The sequence below is a fragment of the Xenopus tropicalis genome, chromosome 7, assembly GCF_000004195.4.
Source record: "Xenopus tropicalis strain Nigerian chromosome 7, UCB_Xtro_10.0, whole genome shotgun sequence".
Lineage (NCBI taxonomy): Eukaryota > Metazoa > Chordata > Amphibia > Anura > Pipidae > Xenopus > Xenopus tropicalis.
The window spans coordinates 53,768,907-53,785,077 of NC_030683.2; the positions used below are offsets into that span (position 1 = coordinate 53,768,907).

General features: G+C 41.2%; 1 protein-coding gene across 4 annotated transcripts in view; it reads left to right on the forward strand.

Annotated features, from left to right (window-relative positions):
• Positions 1-929: 929 nt before the first annotated feature.
• Positions 930-16,171, forward strand: part of dlg5 (discs large homolog 5) — a 111,514-nt gene continuing 96,272 nt past the window's right edge. For 2 of the 4 annotated variants that reach the window (XM_004916019.3, XM_002937130.4), the window contains exon 1: positions 4,669-5,515. In XM_004916019.3, the coding sequence (XP_004916076.1) occupies positions 5,218-5,515 (298 nt within the window). In that variant the 5' untranslated portion in view covers positions 4,669-5,217. Of the gene's footprint in view, positions 1,002-4,668; positions 5,516-10,445; positions 10,571-16,171 lie in introns of those variants that run through there. The other 2 variants (XM_031905938.1, XM_004916020.4) reach the window with 2 other exon arrangements.

Here is a 16,171-nt window from a genome sequence, read left to right on the forward strand (position 1 = left end):
GATTCAAATAATAAGTTACATACAAAGATCTTTCAGAAACCTACAGATAGAAATTCATTATTACACTACACCAGCAGTCACCCACGGCACCTTTTGGATTCACTGCCCAAATCACAGATGTTACGGGTGGTTAGGATAACAAGTAAGCCGGAAGAGAGGCAAGAGGCATTGGAAGCTATGGCAATAAGGTTCCTCGAGAGAGGGTATCCGACGGAACTGATCACAGGAATTACAACATGGGCTAAATCCCTAGACCGGGAGGCAATTTTGAGGGATAAACTGGAACAGGAGGGGGATGTTGAAAATGATGTTGTGTACTACATGACCACTTATGATGCGCACACCCCTTTTATTAAAAAATCCATATTGCAGCATTGGCCCATTGTGAAAACTGATGCTGAATTGACAGCGATTAATCGAAAACGGGTCCGGTTCGGATATAAAAGGAACAAGAATTTAAAGGAGCTATTATCCTCTGCGGATCCGGTAAGCAAATATATCACATGAACAAATATGGGCAAGATGGGTGTGTTCAGATGCGGCAACTGTGTAATGTGTAATACCTTAATAGTAGGGGACTCCTTTCATCACCCGCATACTTGGAAATCATACTCCATTAGACACAGGCTCACATGCACCACACGTAATGTGGTATATATTATCAAGTGTCCATGTGGGCTGATCTATTGTGGCAAGACTTGTAGACAGTTAAAGGAAAGGATTAATATGCATCGTGCTACTATCAGGGCTGCTCTGGACCCTAAACCTGCAAAGAAGGAGGGAAAACAGGATATATCCAAACAACCTGTGGCACAACACTGGCTGCATGCTAAGCATCCAGCTTCATCGTTTAAATGCATGCCTATTGATTGTATTTCAGGTGTGCAAAGGGGTGGCGACATTGATCGTATTTTACTCCAAAGAGAAGCATTTTGGACATATGAACTGGATTGCGTGGCTCCTAGGGGCTTAAATAGTTCCTTATCGCTGAACTGTTTTCTGTGAGTTCTTCTGTCCAATTTCACATTGGGATTGTGCTGGTATTGTTATTACAATTTATTATATGATATAGGTAAATGGGATCCTCAAGTTGGTATATCTTGCTGTGGAACTGATATGTGCATATGCATGTGAATGTTATAATAGGCAGACCTTGAATTAGATTGGGGGCCCCCACTAATTAGGATAGTGTTTGGTTTGAATTGATTGGCGCAGCGTACATACAATGTTATGATGTTTTTAATCTTATATTGATATATGTTTAATTGTATTTATTCACTTTTTTGTGTACACACTATAAAATCATGACACTGTAATGTGTATATTTTTAACATGATGTATTGTACGGTTTCACGGATTTTTAATGATTGCTTTGCCGAATCACTTCACTGTACTTTAATGATTGTTTTAAAGGGGTATTAATTTAAATAGCACCAGATTTGCACTTGGAATATTTTAATGATAATTTATGGCACTGATCACTTTATAGCATTCGCTGCACATTTTACTGCAGTGGTCACTTTATGGCATGTAACGTTTTAATGACAATTTATGGCACGGATCACTTTGCAGCACTAGCTACATGCTTTACTGCAATAGTCACGTTATGGCATGTGTGCAATAGACACTTTATGTGAGCACTAATTATCTAATGATAATCTATGGCACGGATCACTTTGCAGCATTGGTTACATGCTTTACTGCAATAGTCACTTTATGGCATGGGTGCACTGATGTCACTTCCTATTTGCTGGTTCACTATGGATAAATAGAACATGGGGTTGGTTTAGCATGGTTGCCTTGAGAAAGGTCCCGATGGGGACCGAAACATAACGTTGGCTGTTCATGCGTTTTTAATACACAATTGATTGTTTTTGGAACATAACTCGGTGTTGCTGGTCTTTTTTGGATATTTAAATCATTTACCTTGCACCCGAGCTAAGAGCTGAAGCAGAGTGCCACCCTGGGTTCGCTATATATATATATATATAAGCAGGAACAAATGTCGGCACTCTTAGGATTTTCACGAACGATCAAGGAGTCATCAAGTATTTGCAAGCGGTGAAGTTACACTGTATATATTCTTTACATAAAAGCTGTGGCCTTTCTGCCACCCTATCTTATAGTGATGGCCTGTTACTCCCTTCCTGCCGCTACTACTCTTCTCAGCATCACACTTTTTTGCCCTGATCAGACTAGCTCTGCTTGGCTTCTGAGTGATGATATCTAAATACCACTATGTTTCCTAATTTCCAATTTTTTGTCCACTTACTGTCTACAGCCTTCAATTGCTTTTTGTGTTTATTCTTTTTATCGATGTGTGTCCCTGACAGTTTCCTTGCCCCTATCCCCCACTAACCCCTCTGTGCAATGGCATTAAACGGGGAACAGCCGTACCCCATGAAGCCTTCTCGTAGCTCCTCATGCGGATGAGGCCAAAGGTAGGGGCAGTAACCCTATAATGGACTTACCCCGCGGGGGGTATCCTTTAATATGAGATGTGCACTGTACGGGAATTGCCCCGCGGGGGGCTATGACAGGACAAATAAGCGTTTTCTAAGATGGCTATCCCCCTATGGACACCCCGCTACCTCAGGACAAGGGATTTGGCACAACTACTCTGTCACTACCGAGTACTTGTGACTCCTGGTGTCCACACGTTAAGCGCTGCGAATAGCGCTCGGTCCGGGACTGCTACAGCAATTAGATTAGCCCAGGAGGGGAAAGACGGCCGTGACGCAACACGGCGTTTCTAATAGCCACAACCGCATAGCAACGCTTGACTCTCCCAGTGCCGTCTCGAACACAAGAGTGCGTGATATACTCCTGCACTGTCAAGAGCGGATTACTGTCCTGCGCCCCTGACACGTTCGTCTGTAAGTACCTGATTTGCCGATTGCTCGGGGGTTTATGGGGATGGAGCGGCGTAACAAAACCACACACACACACTGTTTATTTTTTTCCTTTTATTTCTTTATTTATCTTTTTGTCTCTGCTCTTGGTTTTGTTTACCCTCTGTTGCCTAGCAACACTATCTCTTGGCGCCAATTTTCTCTTTAAAATGCTGATGTGTATGCACTTTCTTTGTATTCCCTGACGAAAGTCCCAAGTGAGGACTGAAACGTTGGTAATAAAACTTCACCGCTTGCAAATACTTGATGACTCCTTGATCGTTCGTGAAAATCCTAAGAGTGCTGACATTTGTTCCTGCTTGTAGATTTTTGGCTCTAGCACCAAGGTTTATTGTGTTTTGTATGGTGTGCTTCCCACTTTCTATTTTTGTTTGTGAGTGCAAGGCTGTGATTGGCTATCCCCCTCCTACTGTGCTTCTGGCAGGGACTGTTAGGACACGCCTACCCTTCATTTGAAACAGGGACCAAGAACTGATAGAATCTATAGGGAGCTCCAATAAAGAGGTAATTTTTACAGCTAGGATTCATTTTTAGCCCAAAGTGAAACCAGCATATATTATTCATAATTGCCTACATAATTAGGGTTTTTTTCCATTTATCCAATATGTCTCCTTTAAGATTTAACTATGGTTTTTATTTCTGAACAGAGGAAAAACTGATAAAAAAAATAACCAATACACAGATAAGCACTCTGTATAATGAGCTCCTTTTCTCAAAGTCTAAAAAGGCTACAGCTGGGGTTAGGTAGGGCTTAATTTATACAGATCTCCCTTTGAACAAATTATGGAAGAGAAGGGGTAAGTTAGTCAGTGTTTTTTAATGGCAAGAAAATAGGAAATAATGCGTTTTTGTAAATTAAAATCACAGTCAATAATAATAAAGCTCCTCTTGAATGTGCAGTTGTAGGGTAACCATCTATTCAGCCCAAAGACTAATCAGTTAGATACTGGGGAAGGTGGGCCAATATATAATTGTGCTTTGCATTCATGTCCAGCTGGAAAGTGTTTACATTCAGATTTGAATCTGTCATCTGTCATAATTTAGTACAACAGAACTTCACCGGGATCACAGAGGGTATTCCAGTCAGGGGCCCCACGGCAGAGGGGTGCCCCAAGAGATGTGATGATGCGAGTTCTGTATAACAAAATAGGCAGGGCTTGCAAGGGAATGGGGGGGGGGGGGGCTTACAGTCCCGGACTGGGATTCAAAATAGGCCCTGGCATTTCAAGGCCCAAGCAATTCCTCACAAGCCCACTAAATAGTGACTATGGCATCTTACAGCAGCCCTTCTGGCATTTGACAGAATCCACAGATTACTGGTCCGGACCTAGGGGGCTGGGCTGATCACAAGGGGGTGCATCAGGGGCATGGCCAACCACATAGGTGGCCCAGGTCACCAGTGAAGTAATAATTGGGGCCCCTTAGGTAGGTACTGCTAACTTAAGGTGGCCTTACACGGGCAGATTTAAGCCGCCGATTTAGGTCCTTCATATCGATTCACCAACTTATCTGCCTGTGAATCGCAAAGTTGCCTGCATTAACAAACTTTGCGTGAAAACCGAAGAGATGTGTAGGCCTTTCCACCGGCGATTCCCTTTGTTGCCTGTGGAAAGACATTAGTCGTGGCCGACTAATCTCTCAGTGGGACATTACCCTTAAGCTATAAAAGGAAAGAAAACAATACAGATAAACCACAGCCAAGGAGGTAGAGACACAAGGGGAGGGAAAGGAGGAGGGAGTTAAACAGAGACAGAGAGGAGGGGTGAAATATCCCACACTTAAAGAGACACATTGTTGCTGCTAGTGGGAAAAGAAAAGATTGTGGAGTTTGCAGGCTTCAAAGGGAAATAATGATCCATAGTACGTAGAGAAAAGGCTTTAGGGCAGATAGAAGAGAAGGAAGCGAAACACTCCAGCTGAACTGTGCAGACATGTAGCAGGAAGCTGATCCTCGTCTTACACTGGGAGGGGGGAGAATAGTTTTTTCCTTGCTGTTGCTGACTGGAAAGAATTAACAAGGAAGGAGAGAGGGAGCGAAGGGAAAAGAAGACAGCTTTAAGGTGAGGCACAGCATGCAGTCCTGTAGCCCTACCCAGCTGAGCAATATGGCTGCTGCTTCCAGACTGGCTGAGCTGTGTGCGAGCAGAGGTTGCAGGAGGGCAAGCCAGTGTTCAGCTTGTATGCAGGCTGGAAGCTCTAGGTTCATACAGAGCCTGTAACTCGGGAGTACAGACCACGCAAAACCACACACAGGGGTGGAGGAGGGAGAAGTCAGTCCCAACTATACTGCTTCCTCCTGTCCAGGATGGAGCCCAAGCACAGGGAGTTGTTGAAAAAGTGCCACAAGAACCTGACGGAGTCCATAAGCGATGCAGACAGACTTTTGAATGTTCTGGAGGAGGCTGGGGCCCTCACCATCAGAGACAGAGAGGAGCTGGATGGCAGCAGTTCCAGTGGTCAGGAGAAAGTAGACCTCTTACTAAAAATGCTTTTGGTAAAGGAAAAGGACCACTTCCAAGATCTTAGGGTGGCTCTGGAGAAAACTGAACCCCACCTCCTCTCCATCCTTTACTTAAATGGCCTTGGAACTGGCGACACAGCAGGTGAGATACCCAAGATTTTTTTAAAAAAATAGGCATTGTATATTCACTTATACGGGCACTAAGATCTGACTGTAAACTCAGTAAATTACTGTCCTAAAGCACTTACAAACAATTAATGACTAATGAAACCAGGGCTGCCATCAGAAAATACAGGGTAGAATCCTGAAGTGGGTCCGGGACATGCGGAATACTAGTAAATCAGTCAGGACTCAGCTCAAATATATTTGATGTCCCAACTGTGTGGGTGGTCAGTGGGTACTCTTTAGCTGCAGTGGGGTGGGTTACAGACAGCTATTTAAGGGTTAAATAATTGAAAATAAACTTTTTTCCATGGAACAGCTTGGTATGTGACATCACTTTCAGCTTATGTGGCATCACTTTGGTATACGAAGATGCTTACTATAGAGGGCAGGTCAGGTGGAACTGCATAGGGACAAAAAAATGGATAAAGGTTGGGTGCAGGTCTAAAAAAACAGACATGAGCAGGACTCTATCATGGGAAACATACAATGAAATTAACAGGACCCCACCAGGGCCTAATGGTTAAAAAAAAAAAAAACCACAGATGGGACAAATTAGTAACATCATTAATGGTTCCTATAGGACACAAGTTTATTTTTAAATGGGGAAATTATTCCAATTGATATCTTTTGAAAATATGTCTCCTTTTAGCTCCCTCTTCTGCATGTGGTCCTTTTAGATCTATGGCTCAATGTGAGTTCGATATGCTAGGAAAAAGTCACAGATCCTATGTGTATAGTAACAGAAATGACTGCCTCTCACCAGACCCCAATAAGGGAAAGGGGATCAGCCATCCTGTGTCTGATTGGTTTTAGATCTTAAGGGGGTGTAGCTGTGCTGCACTTACTTGGATTACAGGGCCCTTTGCTGTCAGTTAGCCGCAGACTTGAGAAGAAAGGTTGCTAGAGTGCCTGAATGTTCTTTCCCCTACAGTTTTAGTCCCAGTAAAGCTGCATAGGCTCTCGATAGGTGGGGAGTTCAAACTTCACCTTTTAGGGGTTCAGGAATCAGGAGCAACATGTTGCTTACCAACCCCTTGGTTGTTGCTCCTAGTGGCCTTAAAGCAGGTGCTCATTTTTGAATTCTTGGCTTGAAAGCATGTTTTCGAGGCATACAGAACATCCTGTAGTCTGACAGTCTACATTGTCTACCAATTAACCAATCACAGCCATTATTGGGCACCCTCTAGGAACTTTTTCATGTTGTTCCCCTCCTTTTTTTATATTTAAATGTTGTTTGTGGGTAAAAAAGGTTTGGGTCCCCTGCTCTAGCCTATCCAATCCCTGTGTATCTCTACCAGAACTAAAACTACTTCACTACTGACTAAACAAGCAATAGTCAAAGCTGTGTAGAGAAAAAAACATGAAGGCACTCTGGCTCCCACCCTCCCATCCAAAGGGTGCAGCTCATTGGCAGCAGGAGGCCCAGCTAATTTAAGTAAGTGTATACTGCCCAACAGTCCCATTTATCACACCCAATTTTCCTGACACAGCCAGCAATACTGGATAACTATTTACACCTCTTACAAAGCTGTTAACTACAAATTCCTTGTCTCCTGTTTTACAGAAAATCCAGACACCACAAGTCTCATCACGCGAGACTGTGGCGTCACATAGCCGCCTTGTAGGAGTGATGAGCAGAGAGCGTAATTCAGCATTTCACAATTGGAAGCTACTAGTAAGTGGAGGTAGCTCTGCTCACAATCTGTTTTTACTCTGCTCACACCTCCTACTTTAGTTAGAGAAGCCTTAAATAACTTTTCTTTTGTGTTGATTGCACAACATGCCCTCCACCACCTCAGCTCCTAATATTTTCTAATAAGTGATTTATATTTTCTGCTCAGAGCTGTGTGTGCCAGGGAACTAAAAAAAAAAAAAAGACTTTTCCTTGGTTGACAACAGTGCCTGCCAATCAATCAGAGCCTCAACTCTAAATTGAACCAAAAAGGAAAGAGTTTTTGTGCAAAGCAGGGCCATGTGAAATTAGTAACGTTTTAGATTTTTTTGTAACTCGAGGGTCCCAGTAATTAGAACTAATTTATGAGAATACAATGGATAAAATTGTCCAAAAGTAATCTTTTACTCGTTTATTAATGTCACAATCATTTCTGGGTTCCCTCCCCCTCTCCAGATGCAAATTTTCTTAGCGGACTTACATGCAAGAGCTTAAATTCCCTCAAGGGCGTGCACCTTCTGCAGTTACACTACCAGTTCCTTTGATCCTAACACCAAAGTGTGCCAGTTCCCTGTCGGTTCCGCAGTGGAAAATTCTTGGGCTTCAAAAGGATGTCCAGTGTTTTATGTAAAGGCTAGGGCAATATTTTTCAGAATTTAGGGGTAAAGTTATTTAGTAATAATATGATACGGATCCTTCTACTCTGGCCTAGAAGGTAACACATATATCTCAGAAGAATAATGGGATTTCTGCAAAGAGAAAAGTTTAGTTAAATTGTTAACCAATGGCCAAATTTATAGCCCCCACACCCCTCAAGCAATCATCCTGAGTGGCTCCTCAACCAAGTTACCATAACAGGCCACATAAAATCAGAGTGATGTAGCCCTGACCTGCAGGTAGGAAAAACACTACTGGATAGGTTTTATCAGGTGTGGTGGAAAATTGGGAAAGGTTTTTCCTACCTATGGGAGGAGATATCTGTAAGTGCTGCCTTCGGCATGTGAAAGATAATTCTATCCTATTTACTGTGATTTTTGTATCCTGGATTGGACTGTGGTAGTTGGTAAGGATTCCCAACCCTAACTGTACAGTATAAATACAGTGATTAGGGGGAAGGGAAGCCCTTTTATATAATCATTTCCTGTCCTTATATCATGGAAGGGAAAGTAACCCTAGGGTGCCACTGCCATGCCATTGTAATCCACGCTCCCCCTCCTTTCCAGGCAGCCTTGCTTATATAGTATGGGGACAGACGTTGCAAACCTATTTCATGCAAAAGCCCAGCAAGAAAATTGAACTTTTAAGGGGGCTATCTGAGACTGATCACTGGGGGCCAAAAATAGGAAGCATGCAATTTTAACATTTGCTTGAGGGGTGTGAGCCTATAACTTTGTTGCTTTTAGGCCCAACATTAAAAATTTCACTAAACTTTTATCTTCACAGAAATCTTGTTCCCATCATTCTCCCAAGTAATATGTTACATCAAAGGCCAAAGTAGAACGATCTGTACCATATTAATACAAGCCCACTGACAGCTAAACCCAGGGCCAGCTCTTTATCTCTATGTACCTAAAAGAGCCTTTTCTATCTAATATACCTTAATTTTACCTGGCCCTAGTTTGCATAAAAGCATTTTAATCATTGGTCAAATTAGAAGATAAGAGGCACCAGAAAAAAATCTTGGAAACCTCCAATGCTACCTTAAAAAAAGCCTAATAACTTAAAATTACTGTTAGTATCCATTACCAAGATTAGCCAATAATTTGTCCTTTATTTATAAAAAATATTGTCCTTTTCTTCACATAAAATACTCTACCTGAACTAAAAAAAGTCTTACGGTTAACAGTGGTTGACAGCTGGCATGGGCTTTCTTCTCAGTGAAACAGAGGAATTCCCTGCCAGCACCACCAATCTTCACCAATGCCCCCCCTTTTTTTAAAACAGGATTTTATTTGTAAGCTTTTTAGAACATGGTTAGGGGCCAATGTGATGGGGGTTTGATATGGTTGAGGTATTTAGAGCAGGTCCGGTACAATACATTTCAGTAGTTAGAAGTCAGCAGGGTATTACAGATTTATCAAGATCAGCATACATATGATTTGGTGATGGTTTTGCCTGAGATTCACATTAGATGATCACCAGTTCATTGAGAGTGCCCAGTTCTCCCTGATTTTCTCATACTTCCAGGGGAACCTCTAGACACATGTTAATTGAATTAATAGGAGCCTAGATCTAATTAAGTCTAACCAGTGCCTTAGTTACAGGGTGCTGGAACACATCCAGCTAGTACCAATAGTCTTCCTAGCCACAAAAAGATGGGTCCTTCAAAGGTCTCTCTGGGGGTTGGCAAGTTTCAGGGGAGAAAATTTTGGGGAAGCCTGCCTTATCTTGTAAATAATCTGACACTTCTTTCCAAAATATAACTATCACTGGGCATGACCATATCATATGGGTATTAGCATTTTGTTCTCCACACTTGGGGCAGCTGTGGATTTGGGCACTGTTCATTAGGCAAAGACTGAGTGGAGTGATGTATAACTGATGCAATCTTAAATTGTATGTAGTTACTATCAGATTGTGATAGACCTTAAGAGGTTTGCATAAAGATTTCCTTTTAGCTTCTTTGGAGATTCAATTCTCAAGGTAGTTTCAATACTTGGGGGTTGTAGAATGAATCCTGGCATAGAAGATTATGCCTTGAGGGCATACTAATACCCTTTTGGGATCCCAGAACTTTTAGCTGCAGAACTTACAGGCAACCTGCGCACATTATGTTTAGGCCCTGAGAAAAGAGAGTAAAATATTAATTTTGTTCAATTACACCATTTGGCGTTTCGTAAAATACCCTTATTCTCCCCCTTATTTTCACAAAAATACTGGGACCCTCAAACTGCAGAACACTAAAAACATGACACATGGCTCTAATTTGCACAAAAGGGGTTTCCTTTCTAGTCGAATTGGGATAAAAGGCTCTGTTGGCAACCAGTAAAAAGTGTTTTGTTTTTTTTTTTAGTTTCTAGGCACTGATTAGTAAATATATAAATAATTTCTAGGAAAATATAGAAACATTTGAGGGGCGAAACCACACATGAAAGTCTTCTTCCCTCTAACAAAAGTAGGCGGTAGAAGCAGACGAAAAAGCAGTTTGCGAGCGAGCCCACTAACACTCACTAGCACCGTCCGATTGTATAACACTGAATTACCCCATCTCTGCTCACCACGCCCACAAGGCGGCTACGTGCGCGTCACTGCTCTACGTGTAAGCGTGATGCCACAGTCTCGCGTGATGAGACTTGTGGCTTCGGGATTTTCTGTAAAACAGGAGGCAAGGATCTTGCAGTTAACAACTTTGCGGGAGGTGTAAGTAACGACCTGGGATTTCGGGTTGTTGTAGATAAATCGGGAGTTATAGACAGTACTGTTGGGCAGTATGCACTAATTCAAGTTAGCCGGGGACTCTGCTGTCAGTGAGCTGCACACTTGGTAAGGGGAGGGTGCAACTAAGTTGCCTTAAATGTTTTAACCCTACACAGCTTTCTATGCTGCTTCTTGTGTCACAGAATTTTTAATCCCGGTGCACAGTTTGATAGGCTAGAGGGTGACGTTTAAACTTGGACTAAAACTGTGACAAAAGCAGCAGTACATAAAACTGTGTAAGGGGAAAGAACATGCAGGCACCCTAGCAACCTCCCTTTGGCAGTCTGCAGCTCGCTGGCAACAAGGGGCCCGCTAAGTGCAAGCACCCCCTCAAGAACCCCCTTCCTTTGGGGGCCCTGAATAACATATGTTAATGCCACTAACATGAAACCAAACTAATTAATACACTGGCAATTCACCTAAACAAATCTATGTTTGGCACTTGGTGTGTTCAGAAATGATGCTTGGCTTCTGAAACTGGGATGGCATTAGCTGAATGAAGTGCAGCTTCCAGTTCTTTGCAAATTGTTACTGTTTATTTGATATGTTAAAGGGGCATTTCATCTTAAGGATTTTAAAATGGACTGATGAATTTTTAAAAATAAAGCAGTCTGTTGCATTTTATTATTTTAGAACATTTACAAATTAAGGTCAAAGTTGCTTTTTTCATTTTTTAAGTGCTCCATCTGGTCTAAAATGTATTGATTTGAATATCAGTGCGGTGGTTTCATGTTTATATAGGCATTTATCTCCAAGGGCATAGACACACAGAGCTACTTATTAGCACCTACTTGTCACGGCTACTAGGGTGCCAGAAAATATCTTGCCATAGACAATACTGAGAATTGCCTCTGCTAAAACACAAGTAGAGACAATTATAAGTAAATGATCAGCATTGTCTATTTTTGTAGTCGTGACAAGTAGCAGCTACTAGCTCTGTGTGTGTCTTCACCCTAGCAGTGGCTTCTGATACAAAACACACTTGCTCCAATCTTTAAATGAAAAGCCTGCATGCACTGACAACCCTGACCAGTCTGATTAATTTGTGTGTTGAGAAATCTTCTATAGATACATTTCAAAAAGTTAAACCTGACAGAATAAGGTAGGCCCCACAGATGGTTGAAAGTAAGTAATGCCACTAAATGTCCAGCTAAATCAAATCTGACACAGTGGGGCAGATTTATCAAATTGTGAGATTAGAGCCACAGAAAAATGCACCCACTTTCTTTACATGTATGCCCTCCATAAAAGTCAGATTTTGCTTTCAGTGATTCTACTGAAGGCAAGTGTAAAGTCCAGTGGTACTTACCACAGTCAACACACTGACACAAAATTAGATACATAAAAGTGGAGAATAGGTTTTCTATGCTGGGTTGTCAGCAGCATGATTGGAGGTTAGAGTAGTGTTCATATGTACTTTAGACTATGGAAAGATTGTGTAACTGCTGCTCCTGTGGCCCTCTACTGATCCCAAGTGCAGGTACTGTTGGGCAGGTAGCAACTTGGGGGCTCTTGTAGAAAGAATTTCATATGCCAATTTTCCTATTAATACTGACATGGTCCTATTGATTTTCATAGGAGTTTGTTATTATCACTTTAAAGGAGAAGGAAAGGCTGTTAGGAGAAAACTGCACCGGCCAAGGTGTGTGCAAGCTAGTGATCCTTCTTCTGGCTTTGGTCTTTATGCATGCACAGCAGAGTGAAAAGCTGACAAAAAAAGCCATTGTTTTTGCTCAACTGTGCATGCGTCAACCTCAGAAGAAGGAAGACGAACACTCACTCACATATACCCCGGGCTTGTGCAGTTTTTTCCTAGCAGGAGCACCAGCCAGGGGTATCGGGTAAGGATTTACCCTTTCCTTCTTCTTTAAATACACTGGGGTGCATATATGTCTGTTGCCTACCAGTGTGTTGCATTCAAGGGGCAGTATACCCCCTTGTTCAACATGAGTTCATTGAGCTTAACACGGTGAGTAGGGAAATTCAAGCTACCTCATGTTTAGTTCTTGTGAGGCTGTTCAAACTCGGACTGTTGTTTGAGGGTAAACATCCCCTTTAAGATTACCAGTATAGGTCACAGTAGAGTGCTGCTTGGAGGTTGGTCCTGCAATGATTGCATTGCAGGACCAGCATACCGCAGGTTATCATGGCTCCTAACCTGTTGCACCAGTGGCAAAAGTTGCACATGCAGAGCAAAATGCTCTTACTGCAAAGAATATATTATATACATTCTTAGCAGTTGGAGCCTTTTCTAGACAGAATTTCTAGGATACATTCTTGGAAGGTAAAGTGTTAAATCTGTAACTGGTGCTCCAGTTTGGAAAAAAATTGCTTGAGTCTTTGTTACCACACCACCATCTTACCAGTATTTCTCAAGGCCCCTAAGCAGCTTCTTTAGAATCTCAGACTTGAGCATATGTGCTATAGTGACATTTGCCAGTTTTACTAGACTACATACTTCTTAAGCCTAAAAATCTGTGAGGTTGCCTTAGGGCAGTGATCTCCAACCAGTGGTTTGTGAGCAACATGTTGCTCACCAACCCCTTGGATGTTGCTCTCAGTGCCCCTAAACCAGGTAGTTATTTTTGAATTCCTGACTTGGTGGCAAGTTTTGGTTGAATCAAAACAAGATTAACTACCAAATAGCCTCCTATAAGCTGAAAGAACAGGGGCACCTCTCTGGGGAATAAAGTTGGCAATAGTTGCAGAAATATTATAAGTTGGTTACCATTTTGTTGTGTAGTATGTGTAACACATGTGCCGATAGCAGACCACAACTGAGAGTGGGTCCATCCACTCATGTCATGCTGATATAAAATGAATGCATTGTAACACAATGTAGGCAAGACTTTTACATTTGACTTGCACAGCTGCTAGTGTTTTAGCCAGTGGAATTTACTGGGGATTGTTAGTTTAGTTCTCCTTTAACATCACTAGCTGTAGTACAGTGTTAATTTTTATAAAGGTCAATACTTTAATTGAATTATTTATTTTGCTCGTTATTATTTAGTATTTCATTTTATTTTACAGTTTTCTAAATATGTTTATTGGTATATAATATTAGTTGGAAAATGTGTATTCTTGATATACTGTAATAAATTGTGAATTAGCATTGCATTCCCTCTAGTCATTTTTTTTTTTTTTTTTAGAAAATAAATTCTGTCTGCAATACAAGAGTGACTCTATGTCCCTTTTGGTAAACTGAAAATATAAAATGAATGAATTTATCTTTGGCTTTACTATGCACTTGTTTTACAATGGAAGACAAGACACACTAAGGGGTCGATAAAACGAGTGCTATTTATAGCATGTGTTAAAAATTTTATCACTTCTTATTTTTTGCAACAACATTCGATTCACTAAAAGGACATGCGTCATAATTAAGAAGCGATGTTCTTTGCCTTATTTAACTTGCGATGAGCGATTTTCTTGCGTTATTTCCCACCACGTGCGATATTTAGTGCACGATATTACGCACGTAACCATTACTTTCAGAAAACTACTGTTCAGAAAATTAACATTTCCCTGAAAACTGGAGGATGCATCACTCTAGGGCCAACACATACTTGAAAAAAATAACTGCAAACTCCATGTTGTGTTGCCAAAAGCTCACGAACCGCAATTTTCTTTAAGTAAGTTTCATAATTAATCTTTACAGTGACAGTTCTTTAAACACTGTGGTTTTAGAAGTCTCATTGGGCCTGGGGGGCAGCTCAAAATCACAATAAACTGGGACAGGTTTATAGGTTTAGTGACATGTGCCTGGTTAACTTCAGTCAGTGTCACAGTGTCACCTTTAAAAGGGCAAAGCAAAGGGTGTGCTGTTGGTTTGGGCAAATTATATGACTTTGATTCTAAGTTGGATAGCAAAATATGACCCCGCATAAATAGTTTTCTTGTTTTCTACATCAACCAATCAGATCTGAGCCCCTTCCACTCCCCCTCCCAGCACTCCCACTGTTTAGGTTGATGCCACATGTGCGTATTCTTGGCAAGCCGAGGAACTCTTGCCGAGAATACGCCCCGCTACTATACATTTACCCTACCTTGTGCCTGCACCCGAATGAATGAAATACGCTGGGGTGCAGGCACATGTAGCCGATATCCGCCAAAAAATGCGAGACTTCATATCTTCACCAGATATCGGCTACATGTGCCTGCACCCGAGTGTAGTCCATTTATTCGAGTGCAGCCATAGGTAGGAGCATATGGCGCTATTTTCGTCTTATCGATATTCGGCTTGCCGAAAATATACGCCATATGCTAAGTGTGGCATCAGCCTTAAGGAGCTGCCAAGGTGCTGTCTTTGGAAGAAATCAGCAACATGGGAGCCTTCTCTTTTTCTGTGAAAAATAGTTGTAGCTCAGTGGAAAGGTGCATCTCTAGCAAGCTAGAGCAATCTTATTGCTATTGTAGAGCTTAAAAACACCTTAAATGGGACCTATTACTCAGGCATATGAAACACTGTAATAAAAGTCCTTTTAGAATAGAATGTGAAACCCAAATTCTTTGTATTAATAAAACATATATACCTGTTAATAACTCATTCAAAATATTTGCTGTCAATCAAATATTGCCTTCCCCCAGCTCCCTGCCTGCCTGCCTTATGCTGCCTAAAGGAGGTGAGGCTGGTGTAGGTTTGTCCTTGAGTAACACAATAATAGGATGGTTTCTTAGTGTGACAGGACTCCTTTAACTGCAGTGTAATTTTGCCTTCCTGTTGACTCCAATACATTGGATAAAATTACACTGTTTTGTGAAATTTGTGTTTTTTTTCCAATTTTTCATGAAGCCATTACAGCCATTATATATTTTAAGTCACTGAGCAGTTCAGAACCATACAGATCAGGAAACTCCAAGATGACTTTTATTTTAAAATAAAGGGGGTACATTATTCTGAGACAGGAATTTTTTTATGATTTCTGGAAAGGAAAAGACTTTCAAATTCAGCAGCCTTACAACCAAATGTTTCCAATTATTCAGTCATGATTGAAAAATTTTGGACATGTGGTATAAAATTTTCTTTATACTTAATACTATTTGTTAGTACTATTTGTTTTTAAACTGTTAACCCATTCTTAACCTATTCTTGACACATAGGAGATAAAGTTAAATACAATTGTAATTGTGATTTTCAGAAATATCATTAAAACATTTATTTTAACAAACCTTTGTAGTTTGGAGTAGAAAGACATATTTACTCCAAAAATATATGAGGTGTAGTTTTTTTCAAGTATTCACCATGCATATAATGTGGTTAGTCCTATTTCAGAAGAATCCTAGCATTTATGGTTAACATCAATGCTGCCCAACTGGTAGCCCGCGGCCAGATCTGGCCTGTGGGTGTGGCCTGTGTGGTCCCCCATTACAATCTAACTGCTGTGACTGCTTATGTTGTGTAAAAAGGTATCATTGCCTAAAGTATCTAGAGTAAATGCCCCCTGCATTGTTCACGCCCCAGACTCAGATTGTAAACACCTGCTTTGTTACAGTTGTAAGGCCGTGCATTGTTTACACCTGTAAAACACTGCATTGTTCAAACTT